This window comes from Capra hircus, chromosome 3 (assembly GCF_001704415.2).
Source record: "Capra hircus breed San Clemente chromosome 3, ASM170441v1, whole genome shotgun sequence".
Taxonomy (NCBI): domain Eukaryota; kingdom Metazoa; phylum Chordata; class Mammalia; order Artiodactyla; family Bovidae; genus Capra; species Capra hircus.
This window is the reverse complement of record NC_030810.1, coordinates 118,923,712-118,944,337: the sequence shown is the minus strand read 5'-3', so window position 1 is coordinate 118,944,337 and position 20,626 is coordinate 118,923,712. Positions and strand designations below refer to the sequence as shown.

Below are 20,626 nucleotides of genomic sequence, written 5' to 3'. Positions count from 1 at the left end.
AAGTAACAATCACTAAGATGACAATTAGAAATTACTGAGCATTTGTGATGTCTCAAGTACTATGCTGGATATTTTCAATGTATTATCTCATTTAATCTCCACAAAAACCCAGTGAGGTAGGAGCTATTATTCCCCCCTTTTAATGAGGAGGAACTCATCCTATCAAGGTCATGCATAGGTGGCTCACTCCAAAGCTAGCTCTTTTCACCACTTCACTAAGCAACCTAACATTTGAAACATGCATACTGCAAAGAAGAAAATTCCTAAGCAATTGCAGATAGCCTGAGAACCTTCTACAGTTGGTATAACTGTGCTGACACAATTCATTTTGTCAACAGCATGTAATGGGTGCCTGCTGGATGCCTGGCATTGTTCTCAGTGCTGGGATACTGCTCTTGAACTAGATGAAACTAGGGCTGATAGTGACCCAGACAAATAGATAAGGGTGACGCCATGTAAAAGATGTTACACCTTTCACCAGGATGGAACCCAGATGTAAGGAGATTACTACTTCCCATTGGACCTATGGGAGGTGGGGATCAGTTCAGGCTGTTCAGAGGTGGACAGAAAGTCCAGATGAGAAGCAGTGGGATCCAGGTGGTTGATCCAGACACTCCTAACTAAAGGCTCTTCCTAATACTCCGATGTGGAGAGTTTGATAATTAAGAGCTGAAGTACCTGTTGCTATTTTTGAGTGTCTCCATTCAGTTGTCCTCATTTGCTAATGGTTGATTTATAAGGCTTTATCTGCAAAGCATTCCATCAAATATTACTCATTAACTCGGTCATTCAAGAACTATTTATTGAGTGCCTACACTGCATTGAGGATATGGAAATGGACAAGATAGACAACATTCCTGCAACTTGCATTCTAACGAGGGAGACAATGAACAAATAACCAGCTGTTATTAAACAAACATGCTAGTTGCAGAGGGTTACAAATGCTAGCTAAATAAATATGTTGTTGCAGAGTGTTATGATTGCTATTGTTGGGAGGGGACAATTTCCCCCTTCCTCTCTTGGTTCTTTTAACTGGTTGAATAATTAAAATGATATAAGCCAGGAGACATAAGGGGCTTCCCAAATGGCTCAGTGGTAAAGAATCCACTTATTAATGCAGGAGACACAGAAGATGCAGGTACAATACCTGGTCAGGAAGATTCCTTGGAGGAGGGAATGGCAACCCACTCCAGTATTCTTGCCTGGGAGATCCCATGCACTGAAGAGCCTGGCAGGCTATAGTCCATGGGGTCGCAAAGAGTTGGAGAAGGCTTAAGAGACTGAGTACACAGATACAAACACACACACACACACACACGACAGGAGAAAACTTTAATTAAGTATTACTGGGAACCCACATAGCATGAAAGATTTCAAAAGCAGTCAGGCTAACTGAGATCTATGTCATCTTGGGCTCCAAAATCACTGCAGATGGTGATTGCAGCCGTGAAATTAAAAGACGCTTACTCCTTGAAAGAAAAGCTATGACCAACATAGACAGCATATTAAAAAGCAGAGACATTACTTTGCCGACAAAGGTCCATTTAGTCAAAGCTATTGTTTTTCCAGTAGTCATGTATGGATGTGAGAGTTGGACCATAAAGAAAGCTGAGCACTGTAGAATCAATGCTTTTGAACTGTGGTATTGGAGAAGACTCTTGAGAGTCCCTTGGACTGCAAGGAGATCAAATCAGTCCATCCTAAAGGAGATCAGTCCTGAATATTCATTGGAAGGGCACCTGATACAAAGAGCTGACTCATTGGAAAAGACCCTGATGCTGGGAAGATTGAAGGCGGGAGGAGAAGGGGACAACAGAGGATGAGATGGTTGGATGGCATCACTGACTCGATGAACATGAGTTTGAGTAAGCTCCAGGAGTTGGTGATGAACAGGGAAGCCTGGCATTTTGCAGTCCATGAGGTTGCAAAGAGTCGGACATGACTGAGTGACTGAACTGCACTGATGTCATCCCACACTAAAGAGAAAGGGGTAGAAGTCTGGGACTTCAAAGGAAAATAAGACAATTCACAGGAAAAGGAAAAAAAAATCAAATGTTTGGTAAACAAACGTTTTCTGGGCCACAGAGAAACAACAGGACACAGAGAGGAATTTAACAAATAGACTTTGTTGGGTTCTGTGAAAGGAAAACAAAAATGGAGTAGGTATTGCTAAGACAGCGCTCTAAAATGGAACCAGGAAGGTATTAGGGAAGTGTGATTTATGCACACTTATGTAACTTATGTCTCAGCCTGTTTCAGCCAGGAAGCAGTCTGACCTTTTGACCTGATGAAGTCATCCAAACACCTGCCAGAAACTCAAGATACTAATTGGACCCTTCCCCTAAAATAACTTGTGACAGTATCTGTTTGTTGCATATTTACTCTAAAATGACTGTGATTCCTTATGGACAAATATTTTCTGACTCTAAAGTCATCATAATTCTCACTAGGCAACTTTTAACAACCTCATAGGTTTTTTTTGGCTTTAACAATCCCTGACTCCTTTCCTTGGAACATTCTTTCAGGGTAACCTAAATCTGTGTCTCCTGAATTGTAATTCTTAAAACTCCAAATAAAGTCTTTCCTTATCTGCAGCTTCCTGTATTACTTTCTGGCTGACAGCACTTCTCTGACTACAACAACTAGTTCACCTTAAACCACAATTATCTGTGTTGATAGCTCCTTCCTGGAACAAGTCTCCTAATTCTTTTAGGCAGTTAGGGGGAAGCTCAAAGATTCTTCCTGAGTCTTTTGGGCCTTGATTGTTTCTAGCTCAAAATAATTCCTAAGATTAATCCATATGCTTATGGATTCTTATGGATATGCTTATTCTCTGCAGCTGTCACCACTGCAGAGAACAGAATAATAGGACAGAAATAAGACATCCTACAGAATATTCAGAGAGCTCTTCACCAATTTTCTCTCAAAAAAGGATAACAGCTTCATCTTCTCAACAAAGGCTCTAATTAGTAATTATGTTTATCACTGCAAATCAGTCTTGGCATTGTAATTCCTTTGAATTATCTCATGTTGTTCTATAGATATGAAGTTTAAAGGCATTTAAAAAAATCTTAGATTGAATGATGTAATCATATCAGAGCTTCTTGAATGGACCAAAGAAGTACCAACATTGTTTATTAGGGAAAAAATGCCTCATGAATAAAATGAAATTCTCAAAAAAAAAAAAATTCACATGCCAAAGTGGCACATTTTGGTGTGACTTGTTCTGAACTACTACACTATGAAAGAAATAAACAGGGTTGTCCAGTAGAGAGTAACCCAGGAAAGCATCTTAGGAAGAGTGGTCGAGGAGGCGCATTTAAGAAGTGACATTTGAATGGAGATCTAGATGTGAGTAGGTAGCAATTCTGGTGACCAAGGGAGGAGAATTTCGAGCAGAGCAGCCAGTGCAAAGACAGACACTAACGGGAGGTGCTTAAAACTAGAGGGTTTCCTGACCGTATTCTCATGCTCAGGTGCATGAAACCAAGTTCTAGGTATCTGTTTTGTAATGGGGCAGTGATAGGGCTTACTGTTATTTCATATACCAGCAAGAGCGGTATAGCAATAAATAAAAAAACTTGTGACCTTCTTGCAAAAAAATTATTCATATTCTGAAAGTTACAAAAGGCCTCTGTTTCACATGTTAGCAGAAAAACAGAATTTAGAGCCAGCAGCCCACCAGGCTCCCACCAGAGTCCCTGGGACTCTCCAGGCAAGAACACTGGAGTGGGTTGCCATTTCCTTCTCCAATGCATGAAAGTGAAAAGTGAAAGTGAAGTCGCTCAGTCATGTCCAACTCTTAGCGACCCTGTGGACTGCAGCCTACCAGGCTCCTCCATCCGTGGGATTTTCCAGGCAAGAGTACTGGAGTGAGGTGCCATTGCCTTCTCCAGAAGATGTATCAGATATCATCTAATCCAACTCTTCCTTTTAGAAATGAAAACAGGTCCAAACAGATAAAAGTTTCAGGGTCACATGACTTGACAGCAGCAGAGCTGAGATTAGAACTCCAAATTTGAAACCCACATGTTTTCCTTAAGAGTAACAGATGAAATATTTGTAATTGGAAGGCTCTCAATCGACTTGCATTTGTCTTGAAAACGATAAACCTGATCTTCCTCCTCTTAAATTTCTCCCATTTTGTTTTCTATTTAGCTTGAAGTTCTCCCAAATTCGGCTATTAAAAAGGAAAACGACTTGACTGAACTGTTCACTCCCTTATTTGAACGTACAAGCTGTCTGTGTAACACCTTTCGGCCACCAGAGGGAACTGAAGGCTGCTACTCAGAGTAAATCTCGTTTCTCCACCCAAATTCTTACTGAACAGCCTAAAATCTCTGCGGCTGAATATGCGGAGGCGGAGTTGGAAGCAGGAAGCGGACGCAGGGCTTTGGCTCACAAACCTGTGGCTCTCACCTGCTCACTTGACCAGCCCAGGGCAGCTGAGGGAAGTTACCTCACCTTTGTTGAACATCTCAGCCTCAGAGACCAGATTTACAAGGCTTACGAGTTGACAGGGCCAGGCCTAGTGACAAACGCCTGCAGCAGCACTACCACGCGGCATATATAACAACGATGAAAATTTGGGTTTGAGGCCACGCCAAGGAGATGAGGACTCACTCTGGGGATATGTGACTTTAGTTTACAATTATAAAGAAGGCAGATCAGGTGTTCTGAGGTTATTAATTCTCAAGAGTATCAGAAAGAGGAATCACCCCAGAATAGACTGTAGGAGGAGCAACAGGGAAATGCCACTTACATGGGGGTAGGGTCAGCAAGAGGAAGACATTTACGAAACCACTGCCCCTGAGCCTGATGAGTCAGGTCCACAACTGGCCCCTATGCTAAGTTGCTTCAGTTGTGTCCGACTCTTTGCGACCCTGTGGGCGGTAGCCCACCAGGCTCCTCTGTCCGTGGGATTCACCGGGCGCGAATACTGGAGTAGGTTGCCATTTCCTTCTCCAGGGTATCCTTCCAACCAGGGAGGAACCAGCGTCTCTTATGTTTCATGCATTGGCAGGCGCATTGTTCACCACTAGCGCCATCTGGGAAGCCACAACTAGCTTCGATGAATTCAAATTCGTGCATGGTACCCTGGCAATACCAAAATGTCTCTATCTGGGAGTCTCCAACGCCAGGAGTAGTTTACAAAAATAGTCTAAATTGGGGGCTTCTGTCCTTCTCTCTGGAACCTTTTGCTGCTCTTCAGAGCCTACAGTGAAGTAATCGGAAAGCATAAGTAGGAAGCGCAGCAATCCTTCTCAGATATCAAGTAGTCCTAACCAAAGGTATTAAAGGAAGGCGTACATATGAAAAGCCTGGTCCTTTCCTAGTAGTATGACTTAGGCAAGCTGCTTAATTTCTCTCAGCCTCCGTTTTATCAGGCATCGAAGAAACAAACACCCTGCTGCTGCTGCTAAGTCGCTTCAGTCGTGTCCGACTCTGCGCGACTCCATAGACGGCAGCCCACCAGGCTCCCCCGTCCCTGGGATTCTCAAGGCAAGAATACTGGAGTGGGTTGCCATTTCCTTCTCCAAACACCCTATTAAGGACCATTTCCCAATCCTGACGGCGGCGGGGAGGTGGATAACCTGTCAGTCCCAGCAAGTGGAGGAGCCGGCCGAGGGACACGCCCCCCGTCCTCCACCCGAGGGCTTCGATTGGTCCCCTTCGGAGGGGGCGGGGCCCGACTCTGGGCTATGCTTGGGCGGGGTAGGCCGCCGCGCTCCGAATTCTCGCTGGGGTCACCGTCATGGCGGGTTGTGCCTGCGGGTTCGTGCGCGCAGTGCTCGCCTTCCTGCTGGCGCCCGCGCTGGTGACTCTGCTGGTGGCACCGGCGCGAGGCCGGGGCGGCCGGGGCCACGGGGACTGGGACGCTGCCGAGCTGCTGCCGCCGCTGCCGCCCCGGGAGAATGCGGCGCTCGTGGCCCGCTTCGTGACAAACGTCTGTGACTGGGGCGCACTGGCCACCATCTCAACGCAGGAGGGGGTGCGCGGCCGGCCCTTTGCCGACGTCTTATCTCTCAGCGATGGGCCTCCGGGCAAGGGCAGCGGCGTGCCCTACTTCTACCTGAGCCCGCTGCAGCAATCGGTGGGCAACCTGCAGGTGAGCCGGAGGGGCAGTGTGGCTCCGCGGGGCTGGAGCGCGAGCCTTTCGACTACCGCTTAAATTCTGCCTGAAAAGGAGAGCCGGCCTCGTAGAGATGAGTTTGAACTCAGCCCAAACCTCTGGATCTTCTCTCCTGCGCTGGCTAGGCGTGCATTGAAGTGAAGTGAAGTCGCTCAGTCGTGTCCGACTCTTTGCGACCCCGTGGACTGTAGCCTACCAGGCTCCTCAGTCCATGGAATTTTCCAGGCAAGAGTACTGGAGTGGGTTGTCATTTCCTTCTCCAGAGGATCTTCCCAACCCAGGGATCGAACCCAGATCTCCCGCACTGCAGGCAGACGCTTTACTGTCTGAGCCACCAGGGAAGGCCTTACCTGAAACAGTAACCCTATGAGCCAGCAATTCTACAACAAAATGTAGAATTTTCAGAGAACTGAAAACATATCACATAAAATCTTGTACACAAAAGTTCATAGCTGCATTATTGACAACAGGCAAAAAGGGAAGGGAAGTAATTCAAATGTCTACCAACTCATACTGAGTGAAGTAAGTCAGACAGAGAAGGAGAAATATCTTATGATATCCCTTATACGTGGAATCTAAAAAGAAATGATACAAATGAATTTACAAAACAGAGATTCACCGACTTAGAAAATAAACTTATGGTTGCCAGGAAGGGAGTTTCACAAGGTCATGTACAGGTTGCTATACTCAAAATGTATAACCAACAAGAACCTACTGTATAGCACATGGAAGTCTATTCAATGTTATGTGCCAGCCTGGATAGGACGGGAGTATGGGGGTGAATGGATACACGTATATGTATGGCTGAGTCCCTCTGTTATTGAACTGAAACTACCACAACATTGTTAATCAACTATAACCCAATACAAATAAAAAGTTTTGAAGTTTAGGGTAAAAAGATATTCCCCCCGCTGCCAAAAAAGTGACTAATTCATTTCCTCATAATAAAATATCCATACAATGAAGTATTATTCAGGCATAAAAAGAAATAATACATGGTGCAACATGGATGAACCTTAAAAATACTACAGTAAGCAAAAGAAGCCAGTCTGAAAGGCTACACATTATATGGTTCATTTACATTAAAATTACAAAATAAGCTTATCTAGAGAGACCAGAAAGCAGATGTAGTGACTGCCAAGAGCTGGCAGAGGGGGAATGGGTGTGACTGATAACTGGTATGGGCTTTCTCTTTTGGATGGTGAAAATATACTGGAATTAGGTAGTGGTGACTGGTATACAACTTTATGAATATAGTAAAAAGCAATGAACCAAGCACTTAAAACAGACGAATTTTTATGAAATGTGAACTGTATCTAAGTAGTTTCAAAAAAATTACTGACTTCCCCTTTTTAGTCAAGATGGAATAAGAAGAACTATTCCATCTGAACAACCAAAAAACAGCAGAATATACATTCTTTTTAAGTATACATGATATATTTACCAATACAGAAAACATTTACTTAGGGGACATAAAATAAGTCTCAATATATTTAAAAGACTTCAAATTCCACATAAATATGCTCTGTGTCCAAAACAGAATTAAATTAGAAATCACTAACACAAAGAAATATTTGAAAACTATAAAATAACAGATGGTCAAAAAAGAAATCACAGAATTACAAAATATTTCAAACTTATTTTTTGCTTTTATTAAAGCAAAACATTTCGATTTATGGATTGCAGGTAACACAGTGCTTAAAGGCAAATTTATAGCACAAAACACCTATATTAGAAAGATAAAGTTACTATAACAATGACTTTCGCTTCCACTGTAAAAGCTATAACAAGGAGACCAATGAAATCAAAAGTCAAAAGACAGTTGGAAATAATGAATATAAGAGCAGAAATCAATGAAAAAGAAAACAGGAAAACACAGAAAACTGATAAAGCCAGAAACTGGTGCTTTGAAAAAACAAATAAAATTAATGCATCTCTACTCAGATTAATCAAGAAAAAGAAGGGGTGAGCTTATTATCAATATCAAAAATGAGAGCAGTTAACACATAACATCATTATGAATACTTGAGCATGTAATTGGGTTTTCACTACTCACAGTCTTGTTGTATACTTTCCCCATTCTGTGTTTTGCAGTTACAATGCCCTTAACCTTTAATACATCTTTTCACTTTTGTGCTGATTTTGACTATCTTATAAGGCTCCCTGGAGTTTCCGTATCACTCCAGGTTGCTGATATCTCCTTACACTGAACTTCAAATACACTTACCTGTATCATTCACTTGGCAGTTAGTTATGTGCTGCCTTTTGACCTCTTCTGTGTCTTTGTTTTGCATTTTTAAATCTTGTTTATGTTTGACTTTTCAACCAGATTATAAACTCAGAGAGAAGGGAAAGACCTTGTCTGAGGCTCCACGTCGCCTATTTTTGGTCTCCCTAGTGCCTTGCCTAATAGATTTTGTTGACAGCGAATTTTTGGCCTAATAATTCCAAAGATACCTCTTTATGACTCACTGTTTTGATGGGTCACTGTGAGATGGCAAAATCCCACACACAAGACATTTGAGGTTTAAAACACTAAATGTAGCATGTGAATTTTGCTGTAATCTGTCAACAATGCCTTTTATGAAGCTGATTTCTGAATAAGAAAGAATTAGGAATTTTGCTTATATCACATTTTTAATTTAAGAATTCTCTTACTGCTAGAACAGGAGTGAGCAACTTCTCCAGTTTTGAAATCACATGGCAGTTTCTGCTAGCATAAGATAACCAAGAAGCGTGATTCAGCTGCTTTCTTGCTTAAATTGTACAATTAGCTAGTTGAACCACAGTGGTATTTTTATGTATTAGTTTCACATTAGTCTAATCCTTTAGCTCTTTCAGTGAAGGTTGGAGTTCAGCCTTGTATTTGGGTGGTAATGTAGTTATAATTCCTCTGGTAAGTATGGGACAAATTAGGAGTCTAAGAAAAAGAAAAGTGTTTAACATAATTCTTACCGAGTTAGTTACTTAAAATGTGAAACAACCTCCAACACACTTTTTTTTTTTTTTTTTTTTGGAGAGAGGATAAAGATCAATCTCTATCCAAGTAGTAATTTTCCCAAGTGAAAGGTGGTATTTTCCAATTCATTGTTTCATGAAAGAATCGTCAAGTTCTGGGGACAATGTGAATGTAACTTGTGAAATTTATTACCTCTCAGAGACAATATTTCACATGAGAGGTCTTCATTTTCTCTCTACAGGAGAATCCATATGCTACATTGACCATGTCTTTGGCAGAGACTAATTTCTGCAGAAAATATGGATTTGATCCCCAGAGTCCCCTCTGTGCTCACATAATACTATCAGGAACTGTTATCAAGGTAAATATCATGTAAGAACAGATACTGGTTTTATTTTTTAATTTTATATATATATTTTGACCGTATATATTTAAAGCTAAACTGCTTTAAATACTGCGTGTGTCGGAGGTGGATGGGCCGGCACAGAGGCGGGTCTGCGCGGCCCTCCTGGGGCCAGGGCGGCTCCCAAGCCATCTCTGTGACTACAGTTCATGATTCTAAGGTTGAGTGGCCGGGTGCTGCCTGATCCTGGACTTAGTTGAACCCGTCGGTGTGGTAGCTGGGGTGGGAGTCAGCCGTGAGCTGGGTGGTCTCCGTGGCAGATGCCGGCTGGATGACGATGGCGTGTCTGCGGCCTCCCTCTAGTCGGACTGCAGCTGCGCCTCCAGGCCCTCGGGGGACACATAGAGCTCGGTCTCCTCGCCCTCCGGCGCCTTGGGCTTGCACTTGCCACAGCAGCAGTTGAAGCAGCAGAAGCAGCAGGTGAGGAGCCCGCAGAAGATGAACAGGGCCTTGGCCCACCAGCTGGAGGGTATGTTCTCCTCCCCGATCTGCTCGGCCATGTAGAGCCCCAGGGAGCCGTAACTGTCGTAGATGTTTCTTTTCGCAGCATCCGTCAAGATGGCGTGGGCGTTGTTGATCTCCTTAAACCTGTCCGCAGCCTCCGGGTTATCAGGGTTCTTGTCAGGGTGGTATTTCAAGGCCAGCTTCCGGTAGGACTTGTTAACGTCATCCGAGGTTGCGTTCTTGTCCAGCCCCAGTACATGGTACAGGGACTGCCCAGAGGTAGAGAGTGAGCGCTGTCTCTGGTCTGCCATGGCACGCTAGTCTGTCCGCGCGCCCGCCCGCCGACTCCGCGGCTCCCTCTTCCCTGCGCGGTGCTCCTGGGCAGCCGCCGGCGCGCTCTTCAGCCGGGCTGCGCTTCGGACCCGGCGGCGGCAACCGCGGCGCGGGTATTGGCAGAGGGCGCGGGAGCAGCACCGGCAGAAGCGGCGGGGGCCAGATACTGGTTTTAGAAGATCATCATGTTATTAACAGTGAAGGAAGACATATTTTGAGAATAAAATAAAATTTGTGATTGAGGTACAGAGTTAGAATATATTCTAATATGTAATTTCATAAAAACTAAAGGTTTTAATTGGTTCCTTTCATGTAGGTGTTCAATAAGATATTGAGCTATAATTGAGCAGATAGATGTTCAATAAGAAAAAGGAACTATTTTTTGAAGCTGAACAGATGTAACAGCTATTAAGCTCCTATATAAGGAACATCTGCTCAAAGTTCATACTCCTGACCATGTTGTACACTGTACAATATTTTCCATGTTTGGATTCCTTGTCTCCGTATTTAACAGTGGCTTAGAGCAGAAAGCAGATTAAGTATATTAACAGGGGAGTATGCACAAAATCAATACACACAAATCCCTTTCATTCCTATACACTAAAAATGAAAAATCAGAGAAATTAAGGAATCAATCCCATTCACCATTGCAACAAAAAAGAATAAAATACCTAGAAATAAGCCTACTTAAGGAGAGAAAAGAGCCATGTACAGAAAACTATAAGACACTGATGAAAGAAATCAAAGATGACACAAACAGATGGAAAGATATGTCAAGTTCTTGGATCAAAAGAATCAATATTATGAAAGTGACTAAGCAATCTATAGATTCAGTGCAATCCCAATCAAATTACCGGTGGCATTTTTCATAAAATTAGAATAAAAAGATTTCACAATTTGTATGGAAATGCAAAAGACCATGAATAGCCAAAGCAACCTTGAGAAAGAAGAATAGAGCTGGAGGAATCAATCTTCCTGACTTCAGACAAAAAGCTACAGTCATCAAGACAGTATGGTACTGCCACAAAAACAGAAATATAGACCAATGGAACAAGATAGCCCATAGATAAGCCTACATGTCTATGGGCACCTTATCTTTGACAAAGGAGGCAGAATTATACAATGGGAAAAAGATAGTCTCTTCAAGAAGTGGTGCTGGAAAAACTGGACAGCTACATGAAAAAGAATGAAATAAGAACACTTCTTAACACCACAGTCAAAGATAAACTCAAAATGGATTAAAGATGACCAGAAACTATGAAACTCTTAGAGGAAGACATAGGCAGAACACTCTTTGATGTAAATCACAGCAAGATCCTCTATGACCATCTCCTACAGTAATGGAAATAAAAACAAAAATGGACAAACGGACTCTAATTAATCTTAAAAGCTTTTGCACAGCAATAAAAACCATAAACAAGATGAAAAGACAACCATCAGAATGGGAGAAAACAATTGCAAATGAAGCAACTGACAAAGGATTACTTGCGGGGGTCCAGCCTCAGCAGAGTCCAGGGATACCCTCAAGATGAACGGCATCGGCAAATGAATGACACAGGAAGACCAAGCTTCGGTGAGAGAGGCCCGTAACTTTATTTTCAAAAGGAGCTTTTATACCCTGACTTGTACATAGAGGGAAATGAAAGATGCAAGGTCATGCAGAGTCAGCCCAAACACTCCAGCAGTTTTGCCCTTATCGAAACCAGGATTTTTTTCTGTATGCCTTTCCATAAACAAGGGTCTTATGTACGTTATCTTCTGGCCTGCAGGCCTGTTGACATTTTATGACCCTTTTTTGATAAAGCTTGGTCAGCCAGAAAAGTTGTTTTCCCTTGAAGTGTTTTTTCTTTATGTCTCTAATCTGTGTCAGCCTCAGAAAGTACTAAACAGAGTTACATTCTCATGGAGCAAAGGTGCAGTGCATTACAACAAAGAAAGAACTTATTAGCTCAAAGGTCTGATGTGGTTAATTCCAAGGCTATTACTTGTTTTTCTTACATTCCAACTATATTAACTAATGCACTCCCAGGTGCACAATGGATAAGGGATATGGAAACTTGGCAGCAAGCATTGGCCCAATAATGAAGCCCTTTACCAGTACTATTCTAATAATTTTTCACCCCTTAAAGGGCTCTATGCCTATTAAGACTTTTAGAATATTTAGGCTTCCCATGCCTTTCATGGTTGGGAAGTTTGTGAACAATCATGTGTGTTAGTTGTAAGAGTAAGGAAAAACCTGTCAAGCAAGCTAAAATGCCAACAGAGGGGTTAGAATAGAAATATTCCTTTCATGCCCAGGAGACGTATCAACTTAGAGCCCTGAGTTGACTTTATCCAGAGAAAGGTGGTCGGGAATAGCCCCCTGCTAACATCAGAAGAGTGGTTGAAAGGCATAATATAGTAAACAGTAGACAGACAGATTTTGGTTTCGCGGTGGATGCTCGAGCAGGTCCAGGGAGTCCCTCGAGTCCTGATCTGTCTTTGCCTGTCAGGTCTTCTCCGCGTGACCTTTGTTATGGATGGGATCTCCCATGGTGGCTCCTGGCAGTTACTCTCCAGAATACACAGAAGTTCATGCAGCTCAACAACAGAAAAACAAAAAACCCAATAAAAAAAATGGACAGAAGACCTAAACAGACATTTCTCCAAAGAAGACATCCAGATGGCTAAAAAACACATGAAAACATGCTCAACATTGCTTATTATTAGAGAAATGCAAATCAAAACTACAATGAGGTATGACCTCACACAAATCAGGATGACCATCATCAAAAAATCTACAAACAATAAATACTAGAGTGGATGTGGAAAAAAGGGAACCCTCTTGCACTGTTGGTGGGAATGTAGATTGACAACGGCCACTGTGGAGAACAGTATGGTGATTTCTTTAAAAACTAGGAATAAAACTACCATTTAGTTCAGTTCAGTTCAGTCGCTCAGTCGTGTCTGACTCTTTGTGACCCCATCAATCGCAGCACGCCAGGCCTCCCTGTCCATCACCATCTCCCAGAGTTCACTCAGACTCACGTCCATCGAGTCCGTGATGCCATCCAGCCATCTTATCCTCAGTCATCCCCTTCTTCTCCTGCCCCCAATCCCTCCCAGCATCAGAGTCTTTTCCAATGAGTCAACTCTTCGCATGAGGTGGTCAAAGTACTGGAGCTTCAGCTTTAGCATCATTCTTTCCAAAGAAATCCCAGGGCTGATCTCCTTCAGAATGGTCTGGTTGGATCTCCTTGCAGTCCAAGGGACTCTCAAGAGTCTTCTCCAACACCACAGTTCCAAAGCATCAGTTCTTTGACCAAAGCATCAGTTATTCGGCCCTCAACCTTCTTCACAGTCCAACTCTCACATCCATACATGACCACTGGAAAAACCATAGCCTTGACTAGAGGACCTTAGTCAGCAAAGTAATGTCTCTGCTTCTGAATATACTATCTAGGTTGGTCATAACTTTTCTTTCAAGGAGTATGCGTCTTTTAATTTCATGGCTGCAGTCACAATCTGCAGTGATTCTGGAGCCCAAAAAAGATAAAGTCTAACACTGTTTCCACTGTTTCCCCATCTATTTCCCATGAAGTGATGGGACCGGATGCCATGATCTTCATTTTCTGAATGTTGAGCTTTAAGCCAACTTTTTCGCTCTCCTCTTTCACTTTCATCAAGAGGCTTTTTAGTTCCTCTTCACTTTCTGCCATAAAGGTGGTGTCACATATGACCCAACAATCGCACTACTGGGCATATACCCTAAGAAAACCGTAATTGGAAAAGACACATGTACCCCAGTGTTCATTGTAGCACTATTTACAACAGCCAGGACATGGAAGCAACCTAGATGTCCACTGATAGATGAAAGGATAAAGAAGATGTGTACATATATACAATGGAATATTACTCAGTCATAAAAAAGAATGAATTTGAGTCAGTTCTAGTGAGGTGTATGAACCTAGAGCCTGTTATACAGAGTGAAGTAAGTCAGAGGAAAATGTATATTAATGCATGTATATGGAATCTAGAAAAATGGTACTGGTGAACCTATTTGCAGGGTAGGAATAGAGACTCAGACATAGAGAACAGGCTTATGGACGTAGAGGGGGCAGTAGAGGGTAGGATGAATTGAGAGAATAGCATCGGAACATGTATATTACCACGTGTAAAACAGAGTGCCGATAGGAAGTCGCTGTATAGCGCAGGGAGCTCAGCCTGATGCTCTATGACAACGTGGAGGGGTGGGGTGGAGGTCCATGAGGGAGGGGACATACATGTACGTATGGCTGATTCATGTTCATGTATGGCAGAAAACAATACAACATTGTAAAGCAACTAATCCTCTAATTAAAAATAAATTTAAAAAATTGAAGACAAGGGAGAGTATCTATATTAAATACTAGAAGTAAATTTAGATAGTTGGAGGTGAGTGCTAGAGAGAAGAGGTTAAATAAAACAGTGGGAAGGGCAAGGTGTCACGAGGACTGATCTGATTGCTAAGCCAGTAGGCAGACTTGTTGACCTTGTCAATCATGAATACCTCTGCTGCTGCTGCTGCTAAGTCACGTCAGCCGTGTCTGACTCTGTGCGACCCCATAGACGGCAGCCCACCAGGCTCCCCCATCCCTGGGATTCTCCAGGCAAGAACACTGGAGTGGGTTGCCATTTCCTTCTCCAATGCATGAAAGTGAAAAGTGAAAGTGAAGTCGCTCAGTCGTGTCCAACTCTTGACCCCAAGGACTGCAGCCCACCAGGCTCCTCCGTCCATGGGATTTTCCAGGCAAGAGTACTGGAGTGGGGTGCCATCGCCTTCTCCATGAATACCTTAGATAGGTTTTAATCATGGTCTCAAAATTCTATGTGGCTGCATTTCTGGAGCTGAGTATTCTTCAGTGGTCAGAGAAAGGGGGAGGGCAGCAGATGCACTTGAGTTCCACTGTGCTTCTTCTACAGACTTATATCCTTTATGTGCAGCCATCTATGTGTTTAACATATGCATGCAGTGGGATAAAGTGCTAATGTTACACAGCATAACCACCAGGAATATTTTATTATAGTGCTTTGTGCCAATTACTCTGATAGCTCAAAATTGCTATTTCACAGTGAAAACTGGCACTCATGGTGGTTTCCCACTTCATTATAGTATATGTTATCACCGACATTTGAAATCTCCGTTGTTCTCTGCATTTCTTCAAGCTTCTTTTACTGCCTCTTGATTGCTTAAGATCAAACTTTGTAGTAGATGTTAAAAGTGCTCGGCACAAAGGGGGAAAAAAGGTGAGAAAAAATTACTACTATGTGTGGTGATGAACGTTAACTAAACTTGTGATTATTTTGCAGGGTATGCATATATCAAATCTTTATATTGTATACACCTAAAACTAATACAGAGTTATATGTCAATTATTGATCAATAATTAATTTTAGAAATAATTTAAAAAATCAGGATTTATAACTAAATAAACTCTTTAGGGTTTGTGGAATACTAGAATCACACATTCTTAACAGCCAAGAAAACAAAATGTCATTGCTATGAGTAGGTTTATTTTATATGTCTTTTAGGTGAGTGAAACAGAAATGGATGTTGCAAAGAATTCATTATTCATTCGACACCCTGAGATGAAAACCTGGCCATCCAGCCATAACTGGTTCTTCGCTAAGTTGAATATAACCAATATCTGGGTCCTGGACTACTTTGGTGGACCAAAAATAGTGACACCTGCAGACTATTATAATGCCACATCTCAGTAAGTATTTACACATCTTCCATCTTTATAATATTGCAGCCCTTATCAGTGGTCCTCAATCTTCTAAAGCAAACGGGTCTTAACCATTTCCTGTACCATGGATCATTTTGGCAAGCTGGTAAGGCCTATGACTCCCCTGGGAATAGCATTTTTAATACATAAAGTACATAAGATTACAAAAGAAACCAACTATATGGAAATGTATTTATAAAAATATTTTATAAAATGTGGGGTATATAAAATATGGGATATATAATAATATGTTGGCTTTTTGATGAATACATTAAATAGTAAGTTCCAGTAGAGAGTCCATAACCTTTCTGTACGTTCAGAGTAGTGAGAAGTGAATATTTTAAGACATTGGCAGCAACAGTGCCATGATATGAAAATGTCTGTAGTTTCTATATTTCTGTCAGTGGCCATCACAGATACACTGTCATCACTTCGTTTATTGCCTACATTCATCATTAAACAGAATGATACATTTCAGTTAGAGCTTAATGAAAATGAAAACCTCTTTCCATCCCAGTTTTTCCCCATCAGAGACACTTGAACTCTATTTATAAGCTAGGACATCAGGTGGAGACTATATATTATTTTTTTTGCCTGCGCCCCATGACTTGTAGTATCTTAGTTCCCTGATCAGGGTTTGAACCTGGGCCACAACAGAGAAAGAGCTGAGTCCTAACCACTGGGATACCAGGGAATTCCCAAGACCCTGTCTTAGGTCTGTGCTTGTGGAGCCTAGTTCTGACCCATGATGGCATTTTCTCATGAGAATCAGACCTGGGTACTTTACCCAACGTGAAGGATTCACATGCTGTCTGAGCATGTGACCCAGATCCTCAGGCCCTGGTCCTGTAGTGCCTGTGGGAGTGTGTGGTATATCCTGCCAGGAAATGGACACTGGGCGGGCAGGAGTAATCAGAGAGGATGAAAGAGAAGAACGTAACCTGAAGATGGGAGAGGGTGGGAAAGAAGGGTGTGATCAAACTTTTTGAAATTAGGTTAGGGTTCAAATGAAGGAATACAAGGGACTGGTACTTTTCCCCGGCGGGTCGCGCTGGCCTGTCTGGCAGCCTCAAGGCCTCGCGGATGGTGATGACAGTAACAGCAGCAGCAGTAGCGTCTGGTGGGCATTGTTGGCTGGTGCTAACTGGCGGCTTCCCATGTCTAAACTCACTCAACTCTCACCGCAGTCCTATGAGTTAGGTAATCTTTTTTCCTTTGCTTTTTTTCTGATGGAGAGCTGATGCACAGAAAAGTCAGAAACTTGCTTAAAGTTTTAGGAAGTTTTAGGATTCAAAGCCCAGCATTCTAGCTCCAGAACCTTCACCGTGTCTCGAAAGGAGGTTTTGCTGGCCCCCTGGTCACATCACTGATAGCTGGCCAGGCTCCAATGCCAGTGTAATTTAAACTCTTTCTGCTTGTGACAGACTGGCTGCTACTTGTGGAGGTGAGAGTGTCCATGCTAAGCTAGACTTTGTAGGTTGCAGCTCAGGTTTGGGCTTAAGTTCTCAGTATTCATTTATTCTGCCTTATTATATTGTATAAAGATCTATTGGTGAACCATTGCCTTTCCATCATGACTGTAAATCTCTTCACAGCAAAACTCAGGTTTTAGTTTTGGTTTTTCATTCCAAACTGAACCTAGGAGAGTGCCTGGCACAGAGTAGGTGTTTAATAAACACTGGCTACTTGTCAGGCTGATCCTTTGAGACAAAGATTCTTGGCTGTTGTTTGAATAAAGAATCTGACAACAAAAACGAATCAAACAGTTATGGCATTTATTCTGCTATTGTGCCTGCAGGAGAAGAGGTCCAGGCCAGTGATTGTGTTCTGGACCTGAAAAGCCATCTTTTCAGGAAGGAAGACAGAGGTAGCAATTATAACATTATGGCTGGGCAACAAATTATCAAGGAGGACGGTCAGTAAGATGACAGGCCCACTGTTCAAAGGTAAAGTTCATTTTCACAGGCCATAACAGTCTCTGAAGTACAGTTATCTTTGTCTAAATTACATGCCTGAGGGCAATGTTTGCTTTAATAACAAAGTAAAACTGGAAAAGAAAACCCATAAGTCTGCACATTGAGTAAGCCAATGAAAAAGATAAATTTGAGGTTTCTATTTTGTTAACATGGATGAGTGGGCCTTTTCTGCAGCTTGGAGATAAGAGGGAACATTTTTTTCCTGTCATTGTGAGAGGAGGGCAGACGACTAGCCCAGGGTGTGACCCCTCCTGAGACAGGATGTGAGAATCCTAGGAATGGGCAGTGCCTTGAATGTGACCTTCTGGAACAGATGCTTCTGACTCCTACCCATTTCAGGGCCCAGGAGTGGGTCCCCCACCGTTCCACCCACCAAGTTTGCCATCAGGACTGTTTAATAGCCCAAGAGAGTGCACAATAGTCCTTGTCTTGCTAGACTCATATTGAGTGGAAGGTGGTAATGCTTACCAGAAGTATTTGTAGATGTGCTTGGGTAAGCAATTCTGATAAGTATCAGCAATTGCCTCCTCTCACTGTTAAGTCTGAGCAGCAGGCCTCTAGGGAAAGATGGAGGTAATGAGAGGTCAATGAATTGCAAACTTGCCCGCTCTTCCTTACCTGGAGATGGATTTCCTCATGTCCGTGGTCAGGGCTACAGTGGGAAAATGGATCAAGGTCGCCTCCCCGGCTGAGTGCTGGATGACTGCTGCTCTTTTGCGTTAATGTTTGGGACCCCTTCTGTTCTCATTTGTTTTTTAACTCTTCCGATATTCTTGAATGAGATGATCACAATAGCTTCAGCTGCTGATCAGTGTTTTGTCCTGGCAGCGCTTGCTAAAGTGTATCAGCATCATACTTGGAGAGGTGGGATGAGAGCTGAGATGAAGACCCTAGGCTTGACCCTAAACCAGGACTCAATTTAGTGGTGAATTTTTTGCATTTTAGCAAACTCAGATTTTTCTTTACTACACTAAGTGGCCAAAATTAACTTGAGATCTTAAAACTTTCAGATCAGAAGTGTCTCTAGCCTTTCCTAAGAATGAGTTAACTTCTGATTTGTCAACTCAGTTTAATGAAATAATTTTTCTTCCTCTCTTCCCCTCTCTAGGTGAAGCAGTATATGGCGAATTTAACCTCATGTGTGAAATTTCTTAGGAAGTTTCACATAGATTTGAAGCACTTACTGTTTTTCTGTGGAAAGTTTGCCAGAAGAATAGCCAGTTTTCTCTTTTTGCTTGCTTGCTTACAGAATTGAGTTGGATTATTACTGGATTTCTTGGAAGATGAGATTGTTGGATATATTATATATTTTTTCATATTTTGAAGCCATTTGCATAGAGACATGTCTTTCTTTATGATCAGCGTTTTATTCCATTAATTCCAAATAGTTTGCCAACAGTGCTCCTTGAAGAGGAAGAGTTACCAGTTTTAGATTGACCATTGGCATTCGAAAGTACTCAAGTGTGTGTTCTCAATTCCTGAAAACCGCTGTGCTGGGGAGAGGGCCACGCGCCCATAGCTGCTGCCTGCGTCTGCATTAAGGGCTGCTGTTACAGTGCACCTGGATAAATCTTGCCAAGACAAAGAATGATGAAACACAAGTGGAGCATCCCACTCATGGTCCACCTAGGTTTGGCAGTCCTGGGTGTTGTTAACCCAACACAAAGCAAAACTATCTCTTATACAGAACATAAAAAAAAAACACCCTCAAGTCTAAAGTGATAAATATCTAGAACAAAGGATGATAAAACTTCCTTAATTTAACTCAATAAAGGAAGTTCATAAAATTTTCTGAATTTGATTTCCCCAGATAAGTGGACACTGTGTAATTAGTTTCTTCCACTCAAAATACATACACACAGACACACATGGTTTTTTTTTCGTCCCAAAAGGGGATTATGAAAGAAAAAAGGGGGGGGGTATGTGTAAGTTATTTGTGTTCTTTTATAATATTTCTTAATGTCAACCCAGACATGGACCAGGTTCAACCAGAGCCAAATCCATCTTCCACCTCTCTCAATAATGGCCTAAGGCTTTTTCAACTTCTTCAGGTCTCTAAGGGGCTTCTAATGCTGTTACTGCCTAAATCAGGTCATCAGAGATGGGACAACACGGTTTAAAAATCACATTTCTTCAGAAGGGGAGAAACTGGTTGCTTTAATTACCCGTAGACATGATTTTAGAAGACTATGAGATCCTTTATAAGAGGTGTGTCAGGAATCAAGCAACGGAATCCTTAAATGGCTAAGAGAAAGGAAGTTGAATATGAGTTTGAAACTACAAAATGAACTTACCTGAAATCCAGCAAACAGCTTCTCTTTAAGAAAAATGATGTGTCTTAAACTTGGTGGAGTAGGTTTCTTACTCAAAGCATTAATAATAAAAAGCATTATTTTCATGAAATGTGTCGTATTTATTTTCTTACACAGAGATGGTAATATTTATTGCACTTTTTTTCATTGTCCACTGCCGAAATCCCTTTGTGTTTTAGCAGGTTGTTAAATTAACTTCTGGCTGATTTAAAGCTTAAAGTGAATAACTTGACCCTTTCCTACTGGTAAACGATTCACTGTGTCTTAAAATTTGGAGGTTTACCAGAATGCAGTCTTTGTCAAGGGTCTTTCCTCAGGG

General features: G+C 42.2%; 1 protein-coding gene and 1 pseudogene across 1 annotated transcript; one reads left to right on the top strand and one right to left on the bottom strand.

Annotated features, from left to right (window-relative positions):
• On the top strand, positions 5,697 to 20,398 carry CREG1 (cellular repressor of E1A stimulated genes 1). Its single transcript, XM_005677108.3, has 4 exons — positions 5,697 to 6,109; positions 9,334 to 9,453; positions 15,823 to 16,007; positions 19,104 to 20,398. The coding sequence occupies exons 1-4, from the start codon at positions 5,756 to 5,758 to the stop codon at positions 19,105 to 19,107; spliced, it is 663 nt and encodes a 220-aa protein (XP_005677165.3). The 5' UTR covers positions 5,697 to 5,755; the 3' UTR covers positions 19,108 to 20,398.
• LOC102171393 lies at positions 9,631 to 10,286 on the bottom strand (annotated as a pseudogene).

Coding starts and splice junctions, on each gene's coding strand:
- CREG1 (XM_005677108.3), top strand. CDS start 5,756: ATGGCGGGTTGTGCCTGCGGGTTCGTGCGCGCAGTGCTCGCCTTCCTG. Junction 6,110..9,333: donor AATCGGTGGGCAACCTGCAG/GTGAGCCGGAGG, acceptor TTCTCTCTACAG/GAGAATCCATATGCTACATT. Junction 9,454..15,822: donor TATCAGGAACTGTTATCAAG/GTAAATATCATG, acceptor TATGTCTTTTAG/GTGAGTGAAACAGAAATGGA.